The sequence below is a fragment of the Quercus robur genome, chromosome 2, assembly GCF_932294415.1.
Source record: "Quercus robur chromosome 2, dhQueRobu3.1, whole genome shotgun sequence".
Taxonomy (NCBI): Eukaryota; Viridiplantae; Streptophyta; class Magnoliopsida; order Fagales; family Fagaceae; genus Quercus; species Quercus robur.
This window is the reverse complement of record NC_065535.1, coordinates 90,059,049-90,071,028: the sequence shown is the minus strand read 5'-3', so window position 1 is coordinate 90,071,028 and position 11,980 is coordinate 90,059,049. Positions and strand designations below refer to the sequence as shown.

Below are 11,980 nucleotides of genomic sequence, written 5' to 3'. Positions count from 1 at the left end.
AGATATGGGACAGAAGAGAGAGAATTGATTTGTTTATATTATTTGTTGGTATAATTTATTTATTTTAGTGAGTTGTATATAAAAATAGAACTAAAATATTATGTAAGTTGTAAAATGAGATAGTAAAATAAATAAAGCAAGTTTTGAAAATATATAATAGACATTTTTTGCATCCGGGTGCTAAAGCTAGAGCATTTCTGATTTTGTTTGAATAAGAATGGTAGGTATGGTCCCAAAAATGGGTACTATAGTAAATTATTGACATGTCATTTCTCTACCTAATACCTACAGTAAATTATTGTGTCTTGCAGTTTTGTGTGCACATAAAAATGAAAGAAAAAATAAAGTCATCTTTCAAAAAAAAAAAAACACAAAAATGGGCAGACAGGCGATAGCTAATAAATAGTTCAAAAACGCAACATTGATTTGGGCCCACAACCCCCAAATTGGTTGGATTGGGATTGGGATTAGGATTGTGAGAAAATCCCTCCCAATACAATTATCTTATCATTATCATTCCAATAACTGTGGAGACCCTACAACCACGTTCCTTAACAACTACAAAGAAGACATAAGTCATCAATGACATGAGAGGAGAGTCATCAATGAAGACATCAACAGTCCTTGTTCCATTTAATTGCATGGCTAGCAAAACCAACTAAAGTAGCTAACCCTCCAACTTTTTTTAGTTAATATGTGAAGTGTAGACACTCCCTTTGTATTCTTCTAAAATATGAGTATAATTATCAAAACTATATTGGATATTGAACCGCTAGGACACTACGACAATGATTCATAATTCAACCCTTGAGCCATTGATTTAACCCCTATTAAAATTATTAAAAAAAAAAAATTGTAAGAAAAGTAGAGAAAAATGGGTATTTGTCCATAATTTACAAATTATGTAACAAAATGCTCCAGTTTTGAAACTATTTAGCAAAATGTCTATATTTTTGAAACTCGATTTTAACAAAATCGAGTTATAAGTGAAACTCGAAATTAATAATGTCGAGTTCTATGGATATTTTGCCACTTTAATTTTTTTGAAAATTTAAGTGAAACTCGACATTACTAATGTTGATTTTCACTTAAAAATATACATAGAACTCGATTTTGAGAATATCGAGTTTTACATAAAACTCAATTTTGATAAAATCGAGTTTAAAAAACAAGGACATTTTGCTAAATAATTTCAAAACAAGGATATTTTTCTGTATAGTTTGTAAATTAGGGACAAATGTCCATTTTCTCCAAGAAAAGTATACATATATAACAAATATGCAAGTATACTTAATTTTGAAACAATACAAGAAAAGGTACATCTCCAATTGAAACCTACTCTTTTTATTATTCAAATTAAATATTACAAGTCTGAAGATATATCTAATGTTATGCTATTTAAAAATTATTAAAATGACGTGAGGCCATATATACTTTAGGTATAAAAAAAAAAAAAAAATTAAACCGGAAAATAAACTATTTCCATTTCATTGAATAGATCCTATGCCCTCTAATTTTGCATGATTAGACAACTTAACTATGGTACACTTAAGATTTTGGTAAATATGGTCATGCAAACCCAAGCAGACCTCAAGCTAGTCAAAATGGGAGGGCAATTCTTCTGTGCCTCTCTCAGAACTTTTACATGTATTTTACATCATTTATGGTTAATAAGAGTGGACTTGACTAGCTTGCTCTAACCCTCTTTCAAATTCAGCAACCAAAGATATGAGGCCCAACCCTGCATGCTCTATAAAAACTATGAACTTGCAGATACCCTATCAAGTTTCCAACCTAGAAGATTACTTCAAATTCAGCACACTCCAACTATATGAAACAAGTTGACTTCCAAACCCAATTGTAATTTCACATTTTTCATTTGTATTCGAAGAATGGGTAAAGCCAACACATAAATGGCCTATGTTGCTCCAGAAACAAGAATAATGAACATCTGTCCCAAAAGTGAATATTGATTAAAAGAATTCATTGAAACCCTTAATAGTCTTCAAGCTGGGTCATAGAAATATGACTAACAAGTAGGAACCAAAAGCAAAATATTTATAAGGAATGGATCATGTTCCCACTAATTTGAAAATAAGATGAATTGAATTCTGCAACAGAATGGTAGACAGTATCACAAAAAAAATTATGAATAACATGTTCTATATCAAGGATTTTGGGCAATGTTTTTACATTTTAGAATCTGATCATAGAGTGCTGGAAGAAAGAATTTTTACAACATTCATGTTAGTTTGGAAGGATAAGTAGCAATTCAAATAAGGCAGAAACAACATTTATTTGAAAGATCTAACAGAATGAATCTGCAATTTCTAAAATTTATCACTACCGCACAAAAAGACTTACAATGGCACTCCAGTAGTCCGCCAACTGAAAGAAAATAGAGTTAACCATATAAATAGTAACACAAAAGATCAAGTCAATTGAAGAAGAAGCTATCCATTAATCAAATCCAAACTACCATGTTTACGCATATGTGAGAGAGAGAGGAGGGAGGGAGAGAGAGAGCACATACATGCGCACAAACAGGGAGAAAAGCAAGTATACCTGAGTCAGAATACTTTTTCCAGTCTGACCTTCAATGACCAAGCCTGCGGTGAGACCAATCATTGCCCATGCTCCATTAATTGCTTCAATTTCACGTCTTCTCTGCAATCACAACATAGTTCCAGCCAGACTGATAAGTAACTTGAATCACAGTAGTAACTTACAAACAAAAATGCCTTTGTTGTCACATCATTGACTGATAAAATCCATCTCATATTAGGGGGAAAATAAATTTAAAAAAAATAAAATAAAAAAAAATAAAAAAACGAAAAAAGAAGGAATTTAACAAACTTGTTCCTCTTTTCTTATCACGAAAACTTATCCTTCCCTAAAAAAAATAAAACATATGTCACAAATGCAAATTCATGTCCAATATGGGACTTCCAAGGTTCCTGCAAAGAGTTAGGGCAAAGATTGATCTTACTACCAAAACATATTTAAATTCAGAAGATAATTCATCCCCACCAACAGCTTATGAACCAAAAGATTATACTTAACAAAACATCGAATTTCCTTCACCTTGAATTTCTCTTTTGCTTTAATTTCTTGCATTTGTTTGGCAGCCAACCGCTTGGCTTCCAGAGGATCAACCATGATCACTTCATTCTTTGGGCCTCCTTTCCTTGAAGACACCTGTACATTCATCCATTTATTTTAATGAGTACATCCATAATGTAAAAGAAACATAGGATAAGAAGCAGAATATGATTTTATTAGTGTTAGGCATATTATGGCCTAAGTGGCCCAAACCAATTGTAGGCTTATGTACTTGTAGAAGAAGCAAGTTACCATTGGATTAGTCTATGGTTAACCTTAGATTAGTCTAGAGTTCTCTAGCATATAAACCCTACATTGGGTTCATTGTAAATTGAAGAGCTTAATAGTAAATATGTAGCCATTAAGGACTTTTCACCGTGGATGTGGATCATCAGGCTGAATCATGTAAAATTTGTGTTTACGCTCTCTTTCATGCTTCACTTATCATTCAATCACCCAAAATCACACTACTTTAATAATTAGAATGGGCAGCAAGTAGAAATTCAATAAAGAAAATATTTTTTCTACCCATAGGCTCCAACTTGATTGAGCAACATAGCACTCAAAGGAAAAGAAAGTACACAAAAATAAAATGTAAATTGCACCCTTCATTGAATCTAACCCTGTGCTTTGGATGAAGTAAATGATATTACATGGAAAATCTATATCAATGGAATTAATGATTCCATGACTTAAAATCCCATCAATTTACCAATTTCATTTTTTGGATATAATGTACATTAAGGAAATTCAATTCATCTAAACCAACAAAATTCCATAAACAACAGCAATAACTAATTAGTGAGCACCTTCATTCTTCAAACTAAGTGGGCTTTTAATTTACTCTAGTTTTAAGTGCACCAAAATTTTCCAAAGGTCTCAAGCTACATTGAACTAGCCACCTTCTTAGGGCTGGAACTTAGCCATGTAGTAGCATCAATTTAATAATTTATTTTAATATAACTCTGCATCAACAAAGGTGTGTTTTAGCTATTCAATGTTGGAGCCGCACTTGATGTTGAGGTGGTTGAATGAGATGCAATTGGAACAGGGAAGAGTCAGCAGCTTGAGCAACTGCTTGATCCTCTTGTTGTACACATACTGGGTGGAATCCAACTATGAAGAAGTTTTGGTTGAGATGCATTGGGCCTTTTATTGTTGGTCAAGGGCAAGTCTCTGGTTGTGTTGTTGTAGACACTGAGGAGTTAAAGGTTCTTAATGAGGGAGAACTGGAAGGGGAAGGTGCCAACAAGACATTGAGAATTTGCAGAGGGACAGGGCACAGAGAGAGAGAGAGAGAGAGAGAGAAGAGGTCAAGGGGATGGGGTTGGAGAGTTGGTTGGCTGCAAGTAAGCAATGGAGGGATTGGGAAGAGGAGGTGGGTAAGATAGGGGGAAGTGTACCAAAGAGGTCAAAGCCAGATATTTCGAGGGAAGCCACTAATAGTATTTTGAGCCCTCAAATCTCAGTTAGCATTCCTGCTTGAAACCTAAAATTACTTCTCGTGAATGCCCAAACAAAGAACTTTTTATGAGAGAATTTAAAATTCTACATTGTGCCTAAATTCAATTTGCAAATTCCTTACCAAATGTACAGTAAGTGATTAAGAATGTAAAAAAAATCATTCAGAAGATTAAATATAGAAAATTTTGAGCAAAAGTACACCATTCTGGTTCTCAGATGGTTAAACATTATCTGGAAAGTAGTAGTCAACTTTCTGATTACCACGCTTAGGTCCCATGAAAATTTGAGCAGAAATAGACAAGCTTAGGCAAGGGCTAGAGCCGAAATGTTATAAGGAAAAAAGGAAACAAGTCAATTTGCTAATACAACTGCAAAATGTAGATACATAACAAAGGACACAATGCTTACCAAAAATCATGTCTATAACCATTTATGGATGATTCCATTTTTAGGCATGCACCATCAACCAAGCAATTACTACTGAATCATCTAACACACATCTAGAGTCTAAACATTTTGCTACCACAAGGCACTAATAAAATCACCAACAACATACCTACAAACCTTTGATCATATTCAAACCAAAAATATTGGCATTAAACATGTGGAAGCCTTGAAGTGATGCGTACATTAGGGTTGGCCAAGATTCGAAATGCTTGGCCTCTGGTTGTGTTGATGAACATGCTTGTGTCTTTGTCTCTTCTCCATCCCCACCTGAGATTTTTTTTTTCAAATGAAAGTTTAATATACTGAAAATAATTTATAAATAAAAAAGGAAGGAATGCTCAGGCTTTATCCCTCTGAACTTTATATATATATATATATATATATTGATAAGTAAACGTAGCTCTAAACTTTGAATCTGTTAAGATGGAAAAATAAGAACTCAGAAACATATTGAGTTTTGGGGATCAGATTCCTTTACAGAGGTGGACACAACCCTTTGTTACATACCGAATTAATCAATCAATCAACCATTTTATGCTTTTCCCCATTTTAAGTCAATTTCTACTTTTTTCTTGGGTTCTTGTACTTTGATTAATGAAAAGAATAATCATGCTGCTTCTTCCAAGCCACATTTGTCAAGTCATAACTAGGTCAAGGCATGAAAATTCCTAATTTTCCTTAAGACTGCATATGAATTTCAATTATTAAATAGAAATTTTGTTCTGCAAGAGGACCAAAATAGGCCAGTACAGTACTTGCATCTCCTATTTCTAATTATTTATTAAATTCTACCTTAAGATCCCTCCTGCTTTTCCACTTACAGAAAGAAATGATATTTGAAATTGGGAAAACACGCTCTAGTCAACTCAAAGTACATAATCCATATGCCCAAATCTTGATTAATCCAGGCAATGTTTATCACATATTTCCCAAGGGATAAAATCATAGTGAAGCAAGCTAATTCATATAAAATCTTCTATAAGTTCCAGATAATGTCAAAGTTGAATAGTATTTGGGGAATTTCAAATTTTGGTTTAATCCGTAAGCTGATGCCCATGACTAAAATGGGTCTCAAGGGTTTTAGACACCTTACCTATTTGGGGAATAAAAACAAACAAATTGTCATTTGGGAAATGCAGGCACGATTCCCAGCTCCACACTCTCCTTGTTTACTTTATGATGAATGATTGATTTTGTATCCTTTATTAGTAAATTACCTCACACACATTCTCTTCCAAAGACTCCCAGAATTCCAGAAGTGACACAAAGATCCACAAAGTGAAATTTCATAGAAGCAACTTCCAATATCTCATTCAAATTTTCACTCATTCATCATGAATAGACTCATCTGTGGATAGTTTTATCAACAATAAAGACCAAGAAAGAAACAATTTATGCAATGTTTGTATGATTTGGTGATTCATCAAGCATCAATGCATTTAATGATATGAATTTCATTATTTTTGAATTTTCACTTTCGTCCCTCCCTACATAGTGAGGTACACTAGGCCAGAAAAGCTAGCCTATCTACAGGAATAAAAAATTCTATTTTTCCTTGGGTTGTTGGGGTAAAGAAAAGAAAAACTTTGAATCAAACAGTCACTTATTCCCAGCAAAACCATCACAATTCCAAGTTTAATCACTTTCATAACCTATTGTCGGCAGTCAGTACCAAAAATAGCACTAATCCCTTTTGTGTCATATTAGAATGTTATAGGCCTTGTTATAAAAAAAATAATAATAATAACAATAAAAAATAAAAATAAAAATAAAAAAAAGGAGGGGGGGGGGGGGTGGGGAGGGGAAGAAAAAAACCCTTGGGCTTGTGACTAATTGAGAAAATGGAGAGAAAGCATAAGCAAGAATTAACAAGGTTTTGCCTAACCGCTTATGTTTACATAAGAAAGCCCTTGACTGATATACATCTTTCCTATTGAAGTTTGCATGTTAAAATGAACCCAATGTGGGGTGTATGTAAAGTATAACCTCTACTAACCATAAAATTGTAGTTGCACTACATGTAGGATTAGATTAATTTTTCTTGTTCTACAATTACATGGGTAATTAGGCCTTAAAATAGGTTTGGGCCTCTTGGGCACAATATCTCTAACAATCCCAAACATACTAGTAAATTTTGTGGATAAAGATTTGATTGATAAAGGTTAAAGCAAAGCAGCACACATGGTAAGAGCAAGAAGCTATAGATAGATTTTCTTTTATGCCCATAACTTTGTCTTATTAACAGCTAGCTTGGAATTTAGTCTTTGATTTTGGAATTTGGCAACTGTGGTTATCTCGAAATGCACTGATATTTAAACATGCAACCAACTTGATCAACCAATAAATAAATCAAACTATACAACTAGCATTGGAATTTTACTATCTAGCCAAACTGGAGATAATAAAAGCACCCTGCATCACCAGACTGATTACCTGGTCACCACTGGCTGCCCCTTATATCACCCTTAACACCAATGGGAGTGTTCTAGGTAATCCATGAAAGGCAGGCGGAGGGGGGCTCCTTTGAAACTGGCACGACCAACAGATCAAAGGATTTTCTCTCAACCTTTGGTACCACCACCAATAATATGGCAGAATTATGGGCAGTAAGATATGGTCTTATTTTAGAAGTAAACTCAATGCTAGTTCTTAAGTGGATAACAACCCGAGGAAATATGGCCTCGGACATTTCTGTGTTGGTCTGTGATTGCAGGAACCTGATGTGGACCGTCCTTCCTAATCACGTATACCTTGAATTCAATAGGTGTGCTGAAGGACTAGTGAAAATGGGCTGAAACCAACCTAGTTACCTTGAAGAATATGCTCAGTGCCCATCTTTTGTGTATGAGTCTTTTGAATGGGACCTAAGACAATTGAGCACCACTAAGGAATGCCCATTGCATTCAGGAATTTTGAGATGTACTTGTTATATATAAAAATAAATAAAGCCCCCCTTTTCTATCCCAAAAAAAAAAGAAAAAAAAAGCGTAGATATGATAGATTTAAGGATTGCAATTTCTTCAAGGTTACAAATAAATTTTAACAAATAAGCAGAGCAGTCCACTTATTACTACAGTACTTGTCTAACCAAAAATGGGCAATTTTGAAGACCAAATATAGCTATTAATATCAGTGAAATTCTCAGAAACCAAACGGAGAAAAATTTCAAGAAATTAACACAAAAATCCACTTATTAAAGTAATTGAAGAAGTGGGTATCTGAGATTTGAGGATTTAACTCATAAAAATATGAACTATGAAATAAATAATAAAAAATTCAATATCTTTCACAGTACACAAAAGAAGGGTAAAGAAATAAAGAAGAAATCTGGAGGTATTATAAGAAGCAGAGCAAAGTGAGATTAAGGATTGGACTTACTTGGGGAGAGTTGCAGTTGCAGTTGCAGTTGCAGTTGCAGAGAGGTGGTGGTTGGGAAGGGATGCTGAGTATTGAGAGGGAAAACGGAGGCCTCCACTGATGAGCGGTAGAGACGTAGATGCCATCTCACGTGTTCCTTTAATTTTCTATCCGTTCGTTTTTGCTTTTATATATATATATATTTATATGTTAAATTACAAAGTATATCCCAAAGTTTTGAATTGCTTGGATTTTAATTTTACACTGATTCGTTCGCAAAAACATATTTAGGCCACCTGTCTTATGTAAGTTTATTTAAAATATTTTTGTTCAAGGTGAGTTAATGCCGTGCAAAAATCAAAAGGTTTAACATAAATAAATCATAGAAAATCCAATAAAAAAAAAAAAAAAAAAAAAAGAAGTGAGTAAACTCATCATCTAATCCGTTTGACACCCCCAATTTGGCTTCCCTAAATAAAATAAGAAAGCTTGTCATTATTGCAGTCTAACAATCACTAGTACAAACAAAAGATCGATAAAATGCATGTTACATGTTTACATGTTATTGCAGCAAAGGCGGAGGAGCCCATTTGAGATTTTGTCAAGATTTTAATTTCACATATGTGACAGCTATAGTTGTTGGGAAATTTAGACCTCGGTTGATAGAATTAACAAGTTTTAAACCCAAGTTGTTAATTAGATTTATTATGAATAAACCTTGTTAAAAACAAACAAACATCAATATCATGCACAACGGAATAGTAAATAAGACAAAATATGATGACCCAGAAAAACTAAATGAAACAATTCATAGTAAAAAACTTGGGGGGAAACCTTCCCAAAAAGCAATTCACTATAGTAAAGAGAAATTTCAAATCTAGTACAAAACCTTTGTCCCTAGACTCTACAATCTCTATAGATGAACTTACAACAAAAACCTTCTACCACTTCAGAACCTCTAAACTCTTCAATATATGAACGCCACCCTTTTACACGAATCCTAGTACGTGATTAACTCCAACAACTTGAAGATGTTGTTGGTTGCAAAGTTCCTCACTTCGTTAACAATGAAAATCAAGAAGTACTTGGTTACAAAATCTTAAGGAGCAAAAGGCATAGTAACTTCTTGCAGAGAGAATAAGGCACTAGGTCATTTTCTGCATGTGTTCTCCATGTATAACGGCCTTTAAAATAAGCCTTATATATGTCTAAGGTTATGAGAAAAGAAACCCTACACATATATATCAGCATGAGCCGAAAATCAGTTCTGGAAAATCTTATTTTGTAGATTTCAATAGATTCAGCTTCTGTTAAGCTTCGTTCTTAAATCTCGATAGATACTGTTTTTGTCGAGGTATTTGTCGAACTTTAATAAATAGCTTTTTTCACTTGCTTCTTGGTCCAATCTTCATGGCTGTAATACTTGACTTGAACTCTTGTTTCTTGAAGTATTAAATTCACCCTAGATCTACGCAATTACAAGTAAAGTGCATTTTGTCAAAAGATTAGCCAATTACATAAAATATGTCCTTAACAATAGTGTCTTTTCAGTGAGTAAAAACTTTAATCTAGCTGGGCTTGAAAGGGCATAGTTGTCAAAAATGAAATTGGTTATTCTTAGCGTGTAATGACCGAGAAAAAGAGGAAGAAACCTAGGTAGCTCCGAAGTAGTGCTCTGAGACTACTTAAGTATTACCTGTGAAAAGGTCTCTTCTGGCTCCAATTATACCACATGCCATTACCTGGAAAAATACTTTGAATTAGCGCTAGCATTGGGGGGTGCAAACACCCCTAGTTGCTATTTTACAACCCAAACCACCTAAAACCCACTCCATCTAGGTTTGTAAACTTAAAAAAATTTGCAACCTTCGAATAGTAAGGTTGCATATATGTAACCTTACTATTCATAGGTCGCAAAAAGAATATATTAGTTTAATCTTGTGACTGTGTGTGAAGAGAAAAAGTGAGCGGGAGGAAAAAGAGAGAGAATGATATTTTATATTATTTTATTAGGTAGTTTATATTATTTTATTGGGTTGTATGTAAAAATAAAAACTGAGATGTAGGGTGAGTTGTAAAATAGATAAAGTAGTATTTGAGGATGCAAAATAAGGATTTTTTTTTTTTTTTTTTTTTACATTCCCGGATGCTAATGCTCACAGTCTTTATGGTCAAGTATGTATATGTAAAGCTTGTAAAAAATTAGTAGCATAGAATTGACCATAGAATTCACACTACCTTCGCTACGTTGTCATTTCCCACCCCCATAGTTCTGCTAATACAACATCTCTTCACATTATCTACTTTTCTTTATATATAAATCGATAATTGGTGGAGGTTGATATAAGAATCGATAATTTTTGTTAAAAACATTAGAAAGTGCCACTTGAATTGCAAGATTTTTAGCTTTAAATTATCTAATTGAGATAGCAAGTCAAAACCAGTAGTTAAGATACTCATAAGTTAGCTAATTGAGATAGCATGTAAACAAGTTGATCTTTGTCTAGTTGTGAATTTTTTTAGTTTAGCTCGACAAAAAAAATAAAATATTCAACCTCAACTTAAGATCGAACTAAGCCTACAAATAATGTTGGAGCTCAAGGTTGAGCTTAATCTCTTAAAAAATTATAAAAGCTCAAGCTCAATACTAAGCTCAAACTTGAGTTAATATCAAGTTTTTTAACTTAAAATCTAACATAGGTATATTATCAAGCTCATATTAATCTTATTATCAAGTATATATAGTTTGGATGGGTGGTCCCAAAATTTTAATTAATTAAAGTCTTAATAAAATATGAGTTTATTTGTGAGCTCATATCAAGCTTAATACCAAACTAATAAACGAGCTTAAACTCATCTTGTTTTGTATCAAATTTTAATGTTAATTGTGCTTAGGCTTGATTCCTTTATGTTGAGGTCTAAAAGGTCACAATGTTGCACCAAGGCCCAAAATGGCACAGAGAATTGAACTCCATAAAAAAAATAAAATACTTCAGCCTGCAATAAAAAATAAATAAAAAAAAAGAAAAAAGAAAAAAAAAGATGGTAGGCCCAAATCCATTAAAGGTTTTAAGGAGGAACCCAAACCCACGAATGGGTAAACCGTAGAACTCATGAAACGAATGGAAGAAGAAAAGCCCAGCCCACCAAGGTCAGAAAATTGCTAGGGAGCTTAGGGGTAAGAACTGGGCTGGGATACCTGGGGACTGCTAAGAGCTCGAGATCCTCGGGATGTGCAGCAAAGCCAGGGTTGGATTAAGACAGTTCAAAGGGGGTGCCAAGAAACACAAGGAACGAGAATAGATATGTCTCTATCAGCCATCCAATGATGCAGAAAGGAATCGGAAGGCTTGGGAACCAACAATTCATGAACAAGGGGTTGGTACCTCGGGGAACCCAGAAAGAAAAACCATGAAGGGAAGTGGCTAGGAAAACTTTTAATCTGGCAGGAAGGAATCAGCTCACTTGGGAAAAATGACAAAGGAAAAGGTAGCTAAAAGCTGAGTCTGAAAATGTGAGGTTTAGAAGCCTTGAAGGAAGAAGGATCAAAAGAAGAAAAGTATGAGAAATGAGGAAGGGTCCAGCCACCAATGTTGCTGGCACAACATTG

The 11,980-nt window shown here is 33.9% G+C and overlaps 1 protein-coding gene across 2 annotated transcripts; it reads right to left on the bottom strand.

The window, feature by feature from the left end:
• Positions 1-2,146: 2,146 nt before the first annotated feature.
• Positions 2,147-8,565, bottom strand: LOC126715731 (uncharacterized). Of its 2 annotated transcripts, XM_050416496.1 has the most exons (5): positions 8,392-8,564; positions 5,196-5,280; positions 3,085-3,198; positions 2,566-2,667; positions 2,147-2,388 (listed from the first exon to the last, which is right to left on the bottom strand). In XM_050416496.1, exons 1-5 carry the CDS (start codon positions 8,514-8,516, stop codon positions 2,344-2,346), a joined length of 471 nt encoding a protein of 156 aa, XP_050272453.1. In that variant the 5' UTR covers positions 8,517-8,564; the 3' UTR covers positions 2,147-2,343. The 2 variants fall into 2 exon arrangements, with proteins under 2 accessions (XP_050272453.1, XP_050272454.1); XM_050416497.1 differs by lacking the exons at positions 2,147-2,388; positions 2,566-2,667 and adding an exon at positions 2,820-2,957 and having other exon boundaries at positions 8,392-8,565.
• Positions 8,566-11,980: the final 3,415 nt, after the last annotated feature.